The 18,478-nt window shown below is 37.2% G+C and overlaps 3 protein-coding genes across 3 annotated transcripts; 1 reads left to right on the top strand and 2 right to left on the bottom strand.

Moving 5' to 3' along the window:
- Positions 1-573: 573 nt before the first annotated feature.
- LOC143610978 (purine permease 1-like) lies at positions 574-3,530 on the top strand. The gene is made up of 3 exons (XM_077085313.1): positions 574-882; positions 1,224-1,680; positions 3,164-3,530. Exons 1-3 carry the CDS (start codon positions 620-622, stop codon positions 3,521-3,523), a joined length of 1,080 nt encoding a protein of 359 aa, XP_076941428.1. The 5' UTR covers positions 574-619; the 3' UTR covers positions 3,524-3,530.
- Positions 3,531-5,551: 2,021 nt separating this feature from the next.
- Positions 5,552-7,469, bottom strand: LOC143610977 (uncharacterized). The gene is made up of 2 exons (XM_077085312.1): positions 7,407-7,469; positions 5,552-6,392 (listed from the first exon to the last, which is right to left on the bottom strand). Exon 2 carries the CDS (start codon positions 6,379-6,381, stop codon positions 5,644-5,646), a length of 738 nt encoding a protein of 245 aa, XP_076941427.1. The 5' UTR covers positions 6,382-6,392; positions 7,407-7,469; the 3' UTR covers positions 5,552-5,643.
- A 4,741-nt stretch (positions 7,470-12,210) lies between these two features.
- LOC143610991 (RING-H2 finger protein ATL11-like) lies at positions 12,211-13,269 on the bottom strand. Its single transcript, XM_077085324.1, has one exon. The coding sequence runs from the start codon at positions 13,267-13,269 to the stop codon at positions 12,211-12,213; it is 1,059 nt and encodes a 352-aa protein (XP_076941439.1).
- Positions 13,270-18,478: the final 5,209 nt, after the last annotated feature.

Raw genomic sequence — 18,478 nt, 5'->3', positions numbered from 1 at the left:
GGATCTTTATGAAGAGGTTAAGGTGGGAATCGAAGGAGTGCCTCTATCTATTATAAACAGATGATGCCATATTGAGGAATGGTCTTCTAATATATAATATCCGATCTTTGATTTAGACCCTCATTGCTTCTATTTAGCTAGTGGCTGTATGCTTAAGCTGAATCTCCTTAAGTTGAACCTCTACGGGTCAAAGTGGATTTTGAAGATGTTATGGCGCGCGCTCAGTTAACCGGTGTAAGCTAGGTAAACTCTGTTTCGCATATCCGGGTTTTCATGTGGGATTAATACGAATATCGTGTTAAGTTGGCAAATCTTAAAATATTCAAACTATTTCCGTCATTTCAAACGAGAAAAACACCGATGAAACTTTCATGTAATCAAACAAAAGGTAGAGGTGGCAACACATATAAAACTTTTAGGAACCAATATTCAAATAACAAGTCACCTACAAACAAATTAATTAATTCTCTCTCATACAACCACTTATTGTTGAGTTTTTTCCTACTTTCAAAAATAAATCTCCATATATATGTAGTAAAGTAGTACACACCTCCACTTTTCCACAAGACAATCCACACAATTAAGAGAAGTAAACATACGAGTCCCATAATTTTACAACATGGACAACCCTAAAGAAACCACATCCACCACCACCATAGTTAACATGGCTGCCAGAAACACCCTTCTAATCCTCAACTGCCTTTTATTATCCATAGGAGCCGGCGGTGGTCCGTTGATCATGCGCCTCTACTTCATCCACGGCGGCAACCGTGTATGGTTGTTGTCGTGCCTCCAAACCGCCGGCTTTCCACTCATCATCACCATCCTTATATTCCTCTACTTCCACCGCAACACAACCACAACAATCTACATGCGTCCAAGGTTATATCGGATAACATAGTATTATAGTACTTAGGACTTATTTGTATCGGTCCCACAAGCCTGGTTTATCTCTATATATTTATATTCATATATTGTAACTAATATTGAATGAAATGAATCAATAAACTATTTTACCATATTACAGGTTATTCACGAGCCTGGTTTATCTCTAAATATTTATATTTATATATTGTAACTACTGTTGAATGAAATGAATCAATAAACTATTTTACCATATTACAGGTTATTCACGAGCTTGGTTTATCTCTATATATTTATATTTATATATTGTAACTACTATTGAATGAAATGAATCAATAAATTATTTTACCATATTACAGGTTATTCTTCGCGGCGGCTTTCATAGGAATCATAACCGGCGCCGTCAACTATCTATACTCTTACGGCATAGCCCGCCTCCCGGTCTCCACCTCCTCGTTAATAATAGCTTCCCAGCTCGTTTTCACGGCGTTCTTCGCTTACGTTCTTGTGAAAATAAAGTTTACACCTTATTCGGTGAACGCGGTGGTGCTGTTGACGGTTGGGGCAGCCGTGCTAGCGTTGCATACGAGCAGTGACCGGCCGGAGGGAGAGAGTAAGAAGGAGTATGCGATGGGGTTTGTTATGACGTTGGCGGCCGCGGTGTTGTATGGTTTTTCGTTGCCGTTGGTGGAACTAATGTACGTGAAGGCAAAACAGGAGGTTACGTATACGTTGGTGTTGGAGATTCAGCTGGTTATTAGTTTGTCCGCTACTATGTTTTGTATTGTCGGAATGATCGTCAACAATGACTTCAAGGTACAATTATTTACGGACAGTTATAACCTTATCCAATACCAATATCTTGATACCGATCACTAGGTCAAACACTCTTTGGTAACGAACACTAATTATACCAATGAATTTTCTTGTTTATTTTACTTAAAAAATAGAAAGCTAGCGTTTTGAGTTCGTTTATATCTATTCTTTAACAATCTAAAGTAGGACGTCAAAACCACTCGTCACTCGAACTCGCTCGCTTGGAAATTACTCGCTTTTTTTCTCGCTCGATTGTAAACGAGCCACCCTGCTCTGTTCGGTTTGTAAACGAGCCAAACAACGAGCAAAGGTCTGCTTGGTTTGGTTCGGCTCGAATATTTTTAATTTATTTTATATATAATTTTATATGAACAAATATGTAAATATATAAACAACACATAAGTATAAGTATACAACTTTTTAAACCTTTTAAAAATTTTCAATTCCGTCAATTTTATAGTTTTATTTGTTTACCTCAAATTTTGAGAATACCAGAAGTTTATTTACGTGTTCATTATATCTCAATTTAAATTTAATTCTCATAAAAAGATTACAACCTATTACATATTTGCATAAAAACTACTAATTTGTTTACAAAATATACTATTTGCAACATTCAAACTTGTTTCTTATTGAAAATTTAAACTGAAATACTGCTTAAAAACCACTCGATCTTCGATCCAGAAATGCTCGGTTCGATTTTGGCTCGTTTCAATTTTCGCTCGGTTCAAATTTCAATCGTTCGGTTCGGTTGTAAACAAGCAAGCCTTCGCTCGGTTTGGCTCGGCTCATAAACAGCCAAAGTAACATAGATTACGTATGTGTCAACATATATAAATGAACGAATATAAATGAGAATAAACAAATAAAATGAACTTATTTTTGTTCTCACGTCACTTCATGACTTAGAGGTTGGTTCTAATTAATTCGAATTGGGTAATGATTTGATATATGATTAGCCAATTAGTATTACTAATCAATAAATAAATTTAATCAATAAATAAATTAAAAATAATATGTAAACGGATATCGAAGAACCAACATAGATGAATGAATTTCGTTAACTAAACGAATAAATTGAATGAACGTAAATAAAGAAAATAAATTAAAGGACAAACGACATGAACATGCCGTATGCTCATGACCGTTTGTTTAATTAAATGAACAAAAGTTTTGTATGTATTTATTTGTTCGTTTAATAACGAATACTTAACATATATAATAGTAACCATGTTTCTCTCCTCTGATAAAAGAACTTTCCACATAAGTCATAACGGTATATTGAGAGATTCCCAGCTCGATTAATAATTTGATAAGATATTAAGATTAATAGTAATTGCTTAGTTTCGGTTTTGGTCTTTAGATTTACCAAACAAACTTTATCTATTAGTAGATATATCCTCTACTGTTACCCGTGTTAATTAAAAGTCCTTGTTCCTGCCGGTATTAAGTGTTTATTGAACTTTAATCGTGTTCCTTGTAGGTGATTCCGAGGGAAGCACCCAACTTCGAACTTGGGGAAACCGAATATTATTTAGTGCTGTGTGCTAATGCCGTCTTTGGGCAATGCTTCTTCCTAGGAGCCATTGGAGTAATCTTTTGTGGATCAGCGTTGCTATCAGGAATCATAATTGCAGTTCTGCTTCCCGTAACAGAAGTATTAGCTGTTGTTTTCTATAAGGAAAAGTTTCAATCCGAGAAAGGAGTCTCGCTTGTTTTGTCTCTATGGGGATTTGCTTCTTACTTTTATGGAGAATACAAGGTTACAAAAAAGCTAAAAGATGCAACACATTCTTCTCAACAATCAGTGGAGCTTGCTCAAGCTAGTTACACATCAGTATGATCTTATGAACCATAAGTGTTCATTTTAATTTTATTTAATTTTCATGTTGTGTGTCATTGTAAGTCTAAATATCATTATTAAGTTAGGTGTAAAATTTCATGAATATATAAAATTCTAAGCTTGATTTCAGTTATTGATAGTATTCTTTTTTGTAGAACATTTTTTGTACAAATTATTATAATAAACATTTTTATAATTCGGTGATTTTATGTTTTTATAATATATTTAACCAAATTCGGCATTTAAGAAACACTAACAATAGAGGTGAGCATAAACTGGGTAAGACTCGCGAGTGCCGTAAGACCCGTGAAACATGAACCGATCAAGCCCCGTTATTTACAATAGGGTTAGTTCCCGATCCTGAGAATACCATTAATCGGGTCTGGGTCGGGTCTCACGGGTAAGACACATTTGCTACCCTAACTAACATGATGCATTTTTTGACCATTTTTTTGTAATTTACTTAAAACAACACGTGGGAATGGGAAATGAATCCATAAATCCGGGGACTCTATAGTTTATATTCATATTTATTTCGTTCTTATCAATATCATATACATTAACTCTCACTCATTCGTGTCCATATCATAAATTAAAGAAGATGCAACAAACAAATATGTGATGAATCTAAAACTATGCATTTATTAAAAACAAGTATGATACATCTAAGTCAAAATATTAAATTGATATGAAATAAACCACATATAAATTAATGCATGTTAGGTGGAAATAAGTGGGCTTCTACAGTTATGCCCCACTGGACCAGCTCTTATATGTAGAGGACCTTTAACTTAATTAGAGGCCGGTAGCTTGGTACCACGTTTTGATAAGATTTTTTCTTTTTAAATGACGAGAGTTCAAGTTTTGTTGCATACTTAAACATGTAATTTAGGAATGTGATTAGAAAGTGTGTGAGTGGTCGGTTGTGGTCGTCACTTAAAAAAATGTACATTATTCTAGTAAGAGAGGAGAGAGAAATTAGAAAGACACTCTTTAAGAGTTTTCTTATAAATATGTGATGCATATAAAACTGCATTTACTAATGACAACCCATGTAATTAAAAAGCATTCAAGGAGCTTGAGAACTAGTTTCAACTAATGATCTCAACCCACATCACTGAGACGGGAAGTCAGTCGGTATCGGTTTAGTTTGTTAAAATATGGCAGCGATGCTGGCATGGTTCTGTCTTACGTTGTAGCAACCGAAAAAGGAAGCCCAAAACATAAAGTCGTAATATGACCAATACAATATCTACACGTGCTCGATTCTAAAACGTGACACATCCAAATCTATGATACTGATTTGCCGACATCTATATTAATTGAATGTCTTAATACTATCCTTCAAAACATATAACCTTCCCCCAACCGAACTTAAAAAATAAAAATAAAATAAGAAATCTAACGCAACATCGACACTCAGAACTGCTAACCTAAATCAAATCAAATCGGTAACATGTAAATCGGGGGGGGCTGGGAATTCGCATTAGTTGGAGCCAATGAAACCAAATCATGACCTAAATGCATGTTTCAGAAAGACTATCATTTTGCTTGGGAAAGGGGGATAAAACAATGTTTTGGCTTGACACATAGATGGGGGAGTATTCTTTGAAAAAATTATTTCCAATTTTATTTGCTTAGAAACTAAGAAGAAAAACACGATTATTTGTGACAGGCACATGAACGAAGAGGATGGGATACGGTGATCATGGCACTGAAAATGACAATTGAGAACGGGTCGTGAAGAGATGAACTACATAACCTTCTAACATTGCTATCCAACTTGTCATTTATAGATGGATAAGATATTGGTTGTGGAGAAGTGGAGAAAGCGTACACGAACCTTTTTTTTCGGTCAAAAGTGTTAAATGAGATATGGATGTTTAAGGCTTTCAGAAGTGTAGCTTCACTTTTTTGGCATAAATGGATTAGGAACCGATCACCAACGGAAGGTCACTGATTGAGTAATTAGAAAACTATGAACAAAAATCACTTCACATGTCACCTCAACAAAGCCTCTCTTAACAGTATTTAACAATTTATTCAACACAAACAAAGTCAAGATTACAAGAACAATACTAAACTCTTCCAAGTCCATAAACTTACACATTTGACCACCATTAATGAAAGCTGCGCAAGATACCATGTAAATATCCACCCGTCATAATAAGTGACACAACCGACACAACACCGGTAGGGAAAACTTTACCCGAATTCTTAAACCGTGAACCCATCACACCCAAAAGAGCAGCCGACAAACCAAACCCAACACATGATGCAAACACAGGGTTCACTGAGAGCTGTGTGTAAACATAGTACAGCAATGCCGCTGATATGCTGCCAGAGAGCAAAGATTTCTGACTCCCGCTTTTCAAATAACCCATCAACCAGCCCAGCCCAACCAAGGCGGCATAGCCGAGTGTTAGTTTCTGAGACATTGACATCCCTGTCTTTTTAGGTTCGTTTTCACTGTTGTCTGATGATCCTTCACCGCCTCCGCCAGATCCACCGCCACTACCTCCAAAGTTGTTTCCTTCACCGCCACCAATTTCACCAGCGCCGCCGCCACTAGTGTTATCTGGTTCAATATCGGTTCCTTCAACAAAATCAACAGAGAGATTGGTTGGTACTTTTTCAGGGACTGTGCAGCCTCTTATGATACTTGAAAACCGGTTTCTTGATAGTGAAAAATTTGATGCGGGTGTTAATGATAAAGCAGGGGTACAACTAGTTGAGGCTGTGGTACAAGCTTTGTAGCACAGGGTACGAGTTTGGCCTTGGAGTGACACGTGGGGACGGAATTGGGGAAGTAAAATGGAAGATTGGGAAATTGATAATAGCTCTCCTGTGATGACCATAATGATGAAGCCTTGATAACAAGAAAGATTAAGAAACCGGTTAATCAAGCTGATCATGTTAATTATAATAGGCTATTCTTACTCAAGGTACTAAAGTGTATTGACAGTAATAGAAGTACAAAACACCCTAATACCTCCACGATTTTTCTTCCATAGGATCAATCAAGGAGTAAAAATGTGCGGAACCGCTCACGTGCTACTCGAAATCAGATAGATAAAAAGCCCGAAATGAGCTAACCTTATTGAGCACAAGCCGAGCCCAAGCCTCAAATAAAGCTCATTTTAGTTATCAAGCCCAAGCTCAATCCTTACATAACTTTAGGTTCTAACTCTTTTGGGCTTCTATGTATTAAATTCACATTTTACAACCGAGCTCGAGCAGAGCTTCGGCTCGTTTAAGATACTGAATTGGAGCCGAGTTTAGGCTCTTTTTAAGGTTATTCTCAAAATTTATAAAAAAAATTAAAATTGTATGTTACTTAATAAATAATTAACGAGCCCAAGCCAAGCTTGAAAAAACGACTCATGAGCCAGGCTCGAGCTTTAGAAAAGGAGCTCGAAACAAGCGGAGCTCAACCCATAAGAAATGAGGTCTTGATTCAGGGCACGTAAAAGGATCTTCAATATCTGTTTGTGAACCGATTTAGATATGTCAGGTGGTTATGAATCGAGTTAGGGTCTGTGACGGTTCAGGAGTTTAGAACAGGTCGAGGTGGAACCGTGGTGGTGTCAATAATGGTTGATTGTGGCTATGAATGAATATTAATTATTATAGCATTAGCAAACACATACAAACAATTATTATCTAACAAAGTAACCACTGATCAGCTGCAATTAGCTTAATTGATCAAAAATTAAAGTCCATCTAAATTAAACCCAATTTTCACGCAACAAGGTGTTTCAAATGTCTGATTCGATAACAAATTAACCTAATTTTCGCGTATTTCAAAATCAAAAAATTAAACGGCGATTGATAAAATACGTACAAACAATCATAAAATTTCGAAAAAATAGCAAGAGAATACCTTGATTGAGTGCAGAAAAACCCTAGCTTTTGCTCGTCTGATGGATGGAAGCTGTAATAAGTGATGAGCATGACTCGCTGTTCAAGTTAGAACTGAAGCCCAACATAGTGGGCCCAAAAGCCCAATTTATCATCATATACCTTGAATCCTTTGCATTTGAGTTTATGAAAACTTAAGATCTGAATTTAGTAAATTAGCTTAAGATTTGGGACTTGAATAAGTTCTTTTTTTTTTTCAGCTTGAGTTGGTATTGTGGCCCCCCTTTCACCCACAATAGCCCCATGGCCCACATTATTCCCAAATTAGTTATATTTAACATAACATGACATGTTTGTATAAACATATTGTCACATGTAATTTCATTATGTTTTGTTATTCGTACTCTCTCCACTTAATAATCACCTTTCATCAGCACGTAGTTAATTATTATGGTTGTATGGATTTTTCATATATACATGTTCAGATAATCTATATCCTGAACCGTTTTCTGGTAGATAATGTATATAAACACGCTTTTCACCCCAAAAGTTTGTAAACAGTTTGAAAAGAGGGGTCATGAAACTCACGGTTTTGTAGGCACTCAGTGCGAGGTCAGCTCGGGGTTCGTTTCCCTTGTTATCACTTAGTCCCTATGGTCCATATTATAATAATATTAATATTTTAATATTATTATAATTTTTATACTAAGCTGGGCTGTATAGCTAGTCTGGGTGTGGTTGTAACACCCAAAAAATGACAATAGGCTTAGGTTGTGATGTTGTTCAATGTCTAATACTTAAAACCGAACTTGGCTCAGATTCTCGTTTTCCCAGCTGGGCCAAGTTGTTCGTTTACGAGTTCAGAAAACAGTTATGGGGAAATAAGCTTGGGTAAATGTATTGGTTAATAAAATGATTAAGTTATAAAGAAGGATCACATACTGGGGTACCGGATTAGCCTCGGGGTCCGTTTCCATTTATTCAGTTTGATTTAAGAAGAAACGCGCACAATCTATCCGGATTGTCCAGGTTTCTCATAGAAAAGTTCGTTTTTACTTAATTAATCCAAAAATATGATTTTTGATCACTCTTGGTGTTTTGATATTCCCGTAGGTTCGTTAGTCGCGAACTTGCCGGTTTTTATAAAAACTGAATTTGTTTAATCTTCAAATTAGTATAATTAATTAACCATTAATCATTAAATTATGAAAATTTAGCCACTTATCAATTAAAATATGTAGATTTTCATAAAAATATTTTTGGAATTATTTACAAATTATTAATTTATAAAAATTCATTTTATCAGCTATATTTCGCTTGAAAATCGTCCGTTTATCCCAAACAATTTCCAAAAATTCCACAAAAATTCCTGAATACTCAAATCATATCCCAAAACAACCTGTATCAATTCCAGAATGTAAAATGCTTGTTCAATATTCTTTTCGGCCCAAATTCGGCTATAAAAATTCGCACGAACGCATATGTACAAAACACCTTTAGACTTCTCCAAATGATCTCAAAATTCATATTTGATTAAAATACATCAAATTTGCATTCCCAGAAAAATTTAATAATTTTTGAAGTATTTTAGATATTTTTCCCAAATAAACATCCCAATTCGGTAATAAATTCGCCAAATATTCTCGGATGGTCGAAAAATTACCAAATTTGAACAGAGACTCAATGACATGGTCCCTGATGTCCCTGCAAAATTTCAAGGCCTAATAATATGCACATCACAACCTTAACCTAAACAGCCCGTAAGCGAGTGTTTCGGCATTACCTTAGCTGTTTTGGTTCGTTTTCGCCTTTCTAATCACCTTTTCAAGCCCTTGTGCTCCTATGTAGGCTAGATACAGGTCCTATATCACAAACCAAGCAAGTTTCATCAATAGAACAGCCCTTTAACTTAGGGTTTCGGCTAGTGCACAAAAACAAACTTTTGAACCGTAAAAACGCCGTTTCAACCCTTTAATCCGTGTTTATGGCCAAAAAAACTATCAAACCAGGTTCCTTACCATGTGTATGATCAAAACATGTTTATGGACCATTTTTAGGGTTTTTACATGGTTAGAAATGATTTTTGGCAATCAAGCTATGTTTATATGGTATTAATCGAGTTTAAACGAGTTAAACTTAGCCAAAAATGAAGCTTTTTACCTTGTTCTTGTTGGGTTTTGAGAGGACCAGGTTGATATCCAGATTTTTCCACAAGAAAATGGCTTTAAAATATCTTGGATTTGTTTTTATATTTAAAGGAAAATCAAGGGAGGAAAAGTCTTCTTTGGCGGGCTGGGCTCGTTGGGTCCCATTTTGGGCCCATTTGGCCCACTTTTCTTGATTTACGTGCCCGAACGTGAAATTCCAAGTCCAAATTTATTTCGGGTTTGGTTTTTAGTGCGAAAAATATATCGGGTACGACAAACAGTGTCTTCCACGTTTCAAACCTGAAAACTTGATTAAAAAGTCGGAAACGAGCCAAAACCGCTAAGGTAATGCCGAAACACTCGTTTACGGGCTGTTTAGGTTAAGGTTGTGATGTGCATATTATTAGGCCTTGAAATTTTGCAGGGATATCAGGGACCATGTCATTGAGTCCCTGTTCAAATTTGGTAATTTTTCGACCATCCGAGAATATTTGGTGAATTTATTACCGAATTGGGACGTTTATTTGGGAAAAATAGCTAAAATTCTTCAAAAATTATGAAATTTTTCTGGGAACTCAGATTTGATGTATTTTGATCACATATGAGTTTTGGGATCATTTGGAGAAGTTTAAAGGTGTTTTGTTTATATGCGTTCGTGTGAATTTTTATAACCGAATTTGGGCCGAAAAGAATATCGCACGAGCTTTTTACATTCTGGAATTGATACAGGTTGATTTGGGACATGATTTGAGCATTCAAGAATTTTTGTGGAAGTTTTGGAAATTGTTTGGGGTAAACGGACGATTTTCAGGCGAAATATAGCTGATAAAATGAATTTTTATAAATTAATAAATCAGTAAATAATTCCAGAAATATTTTTATAAAAATCTACATATTTTAATTGATAAGTGGCTAAATTTTCATAATTTAATGATTAACGGTTAATTAATTATGCTAATTTAAAGATTAAACAAATTCAGTTTTTATAAAAACCGGCAAGTTCGCGACTAACGAACCTGCGGGAATATCAAAACACCAAGAGTGATCAAAAATCATATTTTCGGACTAATTAAGTAAAGTTGAGTATGGCCTATGAGCCAAGTTCTGCTGCAACTTACTAAACTAAAGTTGAGTATGGCCTATGAGTCAAATTCTGCTGCAACTTATAAATTAAAGTTGAGTATAGCCTATGAGCCAAGTTCTACTGCAACTTATAAACCAAAGTTGAGTATGGCATACGAGCCAAGTTCTGCTGCAACTTATTAAACGAAATAACTTGATTATGACATGAGTGTTAAGAAAATATTATGATTATATATGTTGTGGGCGGAAAGGGGGCCACAGTGATTAGTAATACGTGATTACTATATATGTGTGTGTGTATTGTGTGTTTATATATATATATACATACTATGTGTATAGGTATAGGAAATTCTATGTGTAGAAAATAATAATTGTTTGTGTGTATAATGTGTAATGTTTGAGTTACGTGAAACCATTGTGGTCAGAAGAGGGACCATAGTGGTGATTTTACGTGGAACCGTTGTTGGCGGAAAGGGGGCCACAGGGGTTGATTTTATTTGGAAAATGAAGGCACGAAGTACGAATGAGCAGTCACGATTTTATCGTAGTTTCAAACTCTATCATAAACTTATACACATACATATATCAGTATACAAAGACGTAGATATACATATATAAATGTAAATACATTTTCTTATATACGCATGTACATACAAACTATGACTGTATGGTGCGCAGAACTGATTTCGTTAAAACTTATGAAACTCACCAACTATTCGTAGTTGATCTGTTTTAACATGCTTTTCAGGTAATCAGATATGAGAAGTAATTTCCTGTGCGTTACGTGTCTGATTGGTGATTGATGTCGTGGGCATTTGAGTTAGAAGTAAAGTAATTGAAGAACCGGTTTGATTGTATCACCTAGTTTGTAAAAGATGTTAGAACGATGTAATATATTGTAAATTAGTTAGTAATGTTTCTTTATGAACAATGTATTTGATACCAGTTGTATCTGTTGCATTTCCGTTTTACGCTTCCGCAATTCGCTTAACGGGGTGTGACAGTTGGGTTAAAAGCATGGAATGTATTTGCATCATCACCATATATTATTTAAATAAAGTATTTTCTATGCCAGCACCATGAATAGCGTATTGCAAAGCAGTGCCCAATACACCGGAAGCTGCCATCATATGAAATGGGTTCAATGTCCAATTATGAAATCCTTGAAAAAAGCGGATATGTCAAAATATAGTTGCTACACCAAAACTACGCGCCGAGAACCAACAAGGCTGACATGTGGATAAAATCAAGAATGCATAAACAAAACAGCAACTGGACGAGAGAACGCGACTGCATCATAAGGTTGCAATTGTACAGATCGGGCAAGTTTGAATTGACGTAACATAAAACCTATTAGCCCGAAAGCGCCGTGGAGAGCAACAAAGTCCATAGACCGCCTGATTGAATCTTTTATGGGTAATGCATATATTTAAATACTAAGTATATATTTTAATGGGTAATGCATTTCTTATAACACTACTATAGCATTTGTTTTGGTACGAGAAAATCAATAAACTAACAATAATCTTGTGTGATGTTAATTTTATGACATGAAGGGCAACAAAAATGAAATTTACAAATTGAGATTATTTGATATCAACTATCGTTTAATCTTGTCATGATCATATCAGTATCTTTGTTCGTTATTTGTAACAAATGGTTAAACGACCTAACAGAAGTCAATAATCGTTTTGAAGTGGTTGTGGAATCCTTAACATCAAAGCCGAAACCACTACCACTACCGCCGTGTGAGATAAATGAGCCCGTGATCCCAAAATTTCGTCCACTCGGTTGTCTTTCGTGGCCAAACCTTTCGTAGTCAAAATAATTCGAACCTCTAACATAACTTGCACTCTTAAGACTCGTTTTCAAACCATTTTCTAGTAATAGTGACACCTCAGTCCCATTGTTTTTAAGAACATTTTGTACCTTGTCTGGTAACCTTAACGTGTATCGATCAACGTTTCCTATGGTTCGTTGCACCATCGGATGTCCCAGGGAACAAAAACGAGACAGTTTCCTAGGAGGTTCAAGATCATGTTCCAGATCAACGAGTTCAACTGAAACTTGATCTTTTGTGTGCCTCTTTAGGCTATCAGTTAACTCAGTATCATGACTGAGTTGACTGGGCTTAGGAACAAAACTCGCTCTACAAACTGGACACGTGACATGAGAAGCCAACCACTCATCGATACAATCTCGATGGAACACGTGGCTGCATTCGGGTAACAACCGTAACGCCTTATGACCATGGAACTCATTTAGGCATACGGCACATTCTAGCACATGTTGACCAATCTTAATATCTTTCACTGTTGAGTAAGTAAAACTTGTAAACTCAGCAATAACGGTCGGGTCAAGCCCGCGAGCTGCCGCCAGCTTCATGGCAGTCCTTTGATTGCCGCCAGGTCCAGTAGCGGCAGCTAGAGCGAGCTGACGGTCGGCATATCTCCGGAAGTAGAGGAAAAAGAAGCATGCTAATAAGAAGGAAGTTATTAGGCGGGCCAACAATATTACCATTTTTAGGTTTATCTTTGGTTTGTTTTGGGGTGGTGCAGACACCGTAGACGGTGGTTCACCGGTGGTTTCCGTGGTGGCGAAACCGTTAGCTGTTATTAAAACAAGAAGAATAAGTGAAAATTTGTTTCGATCCATGGATTTTGCTTCGAGTATTATGAAATTTGTGTTCTATGTTGTTTACTTTACAGTTTACACACTTTTATAATGTGCACACATGTATTATTTTATGAAAGAAGCTAAGAGTTGTGTTAAACAATTTTATAGTTCACAAAGTTTGAATATATTATAGTGAAAATTTTGACTCTTATGAATTTTTAATGTAGTTTATAATAATTGCTAATATTTATAATTAGTAATATTGCACTAATTTTAACGTTATTTTACTAATTTTGTAAATATGGCATTAAAAGTGACGGAAAGTTAATCAGGTATCATGTGGTGGCGTTGATAGCCGAAATACAAGGGTACATGCACCAATCGACTGGGGTCTTGATGGTTGAGTGTTATGTGCCTTATGTCCAAGGCTTGATGCATAGCCACTGTCGAGCCGGGGGTCTCACTGGAAGCAGCTTCTCTATTTCTATGGAGTAGAGGTAAGGCTGTCTACATCTTATCCTCCTCAGACCTTACCATAGCTTTGCTATTGGTGAGATTTACTGAGTACGATGATGATACTTATAATTAGATTATATTAAGACAAATGGAACAACTAGTAAGGCCTTAGTTAGCTAAAGAAATAATTGCGACATGCATCGATATCGAGTTGCGTTTGAGCTGAAGATAGCTAGTTTGTATAAAAACTTAAGTTGATTTGACTAAAGTAACTCGTTCATTAGATCATTACAATCGGCTTATTTACTTGTATGGTGATTGTTTCGTACTCCATAATGAGAGATTTAATTAAATGATTTGATATTATCGTTTAAGATCGTTATTCATGGTTTCCATAAAAACACATACAAAATATACATGTGTGTGACTTAGAGCGATTTGATGGTGGGGACCACACACACAAATACGTCTAAATTCATTGAATGCTGCTGATTGTTTATAAGTTATCATGCATACGACTTATATCAATATCATCGAATAGTTCTAATGTCAAATAAATTTCATCGAATTTTATTTCTTTATTTATTTTTTTGTATTCTTTGATGATATCGGAGATTAATTCCCCAATTTTTGAATGGACGCATAGATTCTTATTTCATATCCGGCAGCAATGTATATTTATGTGCTTACAAGATTCTCTTATTGCCACTTGCCCACTTATATATATATATATACTAGGTTATTAACCCGTGTACGACACGGATGGAAATATAGAAATCGACAACTAAACACGTATTATTTAAGATGACAAAAGTTTTAGTTATATGTTTATTGGGAGGATTGTTTAATATACATGCAATTCAAACTTGTATGTAAACAAAGTACTTAAAAATATAAAGTTACAGAAAAAAAAAGTCATAGTACATTGTTTGAAAACATAATCTAAAACTTTAAAAATTGCAAATTCGTAAACTATTAAATATTTTCAGTAGAATTATATTTAGACAAAATGACAAAAGATGTCCTTTACGTTTGACCTGATTTTCATTAGACGTCCTTTAATGAAAGAAATAGCAAAAGGCATAACTCATGTTTCACGTTACGTCCTTTGTCACTAACCTAGTTAATTTTTCTTGTTAAATATGGTCATGTGCCTTGCACATGAGGGTAGTGTGGTCATTTTACCCCTTTAAAGGACTGCTTCTGTAATTAGACTAAACATAAAAACACTTTTTCTTTATTTATTCCATCAATCTCTCTCTCTCTCTCTCTCTCTCTCTCTCTCTCTTGATCCACACTCCAAACATCCTCTTCCAATTCAAATCCACCATTGTTCAAATCCATCCCATCCAGTTCAAGGCCACCGCCACCATCATCATTCATATCTACCACCGGCGTAAAAAAAACCTCGCCCCAAACCTCCCTCACTCGCCAGAGTCTTTTTCCTCAACAAACCCCCACCACAACACAACCGCAAAAAACTAATACCATCCACCCACCATCACCAAAGATCTCAAAATCCATCACAACACCATCTATTGACAACCCATATTAGGGTGAATTCACCAGTGGCAGTTGCGACCCCTTTTTTCGAGTTGAACAGTAGATAATCAGACATAGCGGCCTCAGGGATATTGATATGATTAGGGTTTTTAGGGATATGTGTGTGGCCGTCATGGTGGTGTGCAGTCTGGTTCTCAATTTGGTTCACGGTCAAGCACATGAGGGTTCTAATTGAAGAATGACAAACTGGGGTGTGAAGCAGGGAGAGTCGAATTTCTGGAAATGAGACTTAATCGTTTGGTTGGTAATTTTCAGGCGATGGTGGTTTTCAAATCTACAATTTGATTGGGCGATCGGCAACGGCGATGATGGTTAGGGTCTGGTGGTGGTGCTCTTCATCTTAATGGACGGTGGTTCGTTGGCGGTCCTGTGCAATGGTGGTTTTTTGCAGTGGTGGGCGACCGCTAAAGAAGGTGGAGTTGAGAAGGTTTGGAGAAGAAGACCAACGGTGTGGTCAGTATAGAAGTTTATTTGGTAGAGATGGTGGGTGCAACGCAGCAGTGGTTGGGGACGGTCAGAGGTTAGGGAGGAGACGGTGGTGATAACAACCGACGGCCGGAGTTTAGGTGGAGGCGGTGGTTGTTGAGTGAGAGGGACGGGAAGAGAGAGAGAGGGGGGAGAGAGATGGGGGAAATTTGGTTTGAAATTTGGTTAACCGGATTAGCTTGCGTAATTTGTACTTGCAGTCTCGGGCACGCGTTCCGGAAATGACTTGGGTCACCGCAGTTATAGCACGACCTGGGTCGTGGATTAGGGTATGTTGGTTGTGGGTTTAGCGGGTAAGTTGGTGGTGTTTGCGCGATTGGGTTGGCGGGAAGGACTCTACAGTTCTCAGCAGTGTGACCAGTACGGCCACATCGGTTACATTGTCGGCACGGGACTTGAGTTGGATGGTGAAGTCTACAGGTTGGGCAAAAGGGTTGGTTTCCTGTGTAAGGTTTCTTAGTTGACGGGGTAGGGAGTGCGGGATTGGTTAAGGCATAGTTATGGACTACAGGGGGTGTTGGGTAAGTTGACAGTGGGTTAGGAGCGTGTACTAGAGGTTGGTAGGCGGGTTGCTGGACAACGAGCGGGTTGGTAAGCGCGTAGGTTTGATGATTGGGTCTGCGCCTACGCTTGAGGTTGTTACGGTTTGAGGGTTCTGGCTTGGTTTCTGTTGGTTCTGGGACAGTCTTTGTGAGTTTGGTCTTTTCGGCTCCCCGCAGGAACAGGGTTCCTGCCCTGACATGGTTGTCGCTGAGCACAGCGGCCAACTCGATGGCGTCAGAGAGGGTTGCTGGGTTCCTGGCCCATACAGAATCTTGAATTTCCATGGGGAGACCCCCAAGAAACTTCTCGATGGCTCGGCGGGAAGGGGTAACTAGGTGCGGGACAAGCAAACTTAGTTCGTGGAAGCGCGTAGCGTACTCGCGCGCTTCGCCACTGTACTGCTTCAAGTTCCAAAATTCCTCCTCAAGGCGCTTTATTTCGTTGGGAGGACAGAATTCTCTAGTCAAAAGTTCCTTGAATTCCTCCCAGAGCATGCTAGAAGCAGCCTCTGCGCCACGCGCGTGAGCTACTCCGTTCCACCATGTAAGCGCCCTTGATTCTAGGACACTTGAGGCGTATAAGGTTCGTCGGTCTGGAGGGCATTGGGTATGGAGGAAGGTGTTCTCAATTTTCTCGAGCCATTGGAGCATTACGGTGGCTCCTTCAAGCCCTGTGAATTTCGGAGGGTTACCCGCATTAAAGGATTTAATATTGTATCCGGAGGGGTTGGGATTATTTTGGTTTAAGGCTTGGGCTATTGCGGCGGCCATTTCCTGGGAACGACGCTGCATACGTCTGCGCGAGGCTTCTCTCCTCTGATGACGGCGAGATAGCGGAGGCATTCTATAAAAGTTTTAATTTTTGTTAATATCTTGGTATGGGAAATCGTTTTAGCGCAAAGTATATCGTCGTAAAGCTTGTTTCGCGGAGTTAAATGCTATCAAATTTTGAAGTAAAATATGAATTTAAATGCAAACTTAATACAGGTAATGAATTCGAATTGAAAATCGACAATTCATGTATCACCATGACTTTTCAAATCTTCAATTTAAAATATCGAGTAAACGAATATTGGAGATTGACAATTTATGTATCACCATGACTTTTCAAATCTTCAATTTAAAACATAAAGTTAATGGGGATTGAAAATCAACTATTCATGTATCACCATGACTTTTCGGATTTTCAATGTTAAGTCCCAACAACAAACGAATATGCAAGTAAAGAAACAAATTGAAATTTAACAATAAAAATCGAAAGATCGCGAAATAAACATGAAATCATGTGCTGCGTATGCGCAAGCATATTTTATAAATATCGAGTAATTAACAATTAGCGCGCAAACATGAGATTTTTCTCATGCGCGAGAAGGGACTCTTAGGTATCCTAGGTCGTTACGTCTAACCACCTATCCTAAAGTCACGGAGCTCTGATACCAATCTGTAACACCCCGACCGATGGCGGATTATACATCTGGGCGCCACGTATTGTTTCATTACTCGTGACACTATTTGGGTGTCAATATTTAATAAATACATTTTCATTGCGCACGCGCAGAACACGAATCGTAAAGTAACATAAATCATATCATAACTTAAAATATTCAAATAACATAATTTGTCTTGTTACATATTAATCTAGGTCCAAAGAAAAAGAAAACATCCTACGTGTCCTGGAGATTCCCAAAAGCAGCTACAGCAAACCTGAACATGTGTTAAAATAAAACGTCAACACTTGCGTGTCGGTGAGAAATCAAGTTTAATAGATATAAATAGATAATAACAAACACTGCGCGCAACATGTGCTTAACTGGGGTTTAACATAGGGTGCAATCAGATTGTGATCAAGCCTAAATAGATCATAGCTCATAGTTCAATCCGTGCTCCCAATCGAGCACAAAAACAATTAATCATACGTGCATGTGTAAACAAAACAAGAAAACCGTAAACGATAGGTCTCCCGTGTTCATCTAATGGATCCATGAAAACTTCGGAATAGGCCGAACAAAGCGGTTAATGATTCACACATACAAATAAACAGCCAAGTAAACGTCCATAACACATGGGGTTTTGCTCACATAAATTTCATAAACAAGTTTAAGACTCAAGTTGTACGAACACATGAACATCCCAAAACGTTAAAAATAAAAGGGGATTAAGTACGAGATTACTCACCTGTAAAAAGGTGTGTTGAAAGATAA

This window comes from Bidens hawaiensis, unplaced genomic scaffold (genome assembly GCF_021521415.1).
Source record: "Bidens hawaiensis isolate Kalapana, Puna unplaced genomic scaffold, B.hawaiensis_p1.1 tig00028811_1, whole genome shotgun sequence".
NCBI classification, from domain to species: domain Eukaryota; kingdom Viridiplantae; phylum Streptophyta; class Magnoliopsida; order Asterales; family Asteraceae; genus Bidens; species Bidens hawaiensis.
Note: the sequence above shows the minus strand (reverse complement) of the source record. Positions and strands in the feature narration are given on the sequence as shown.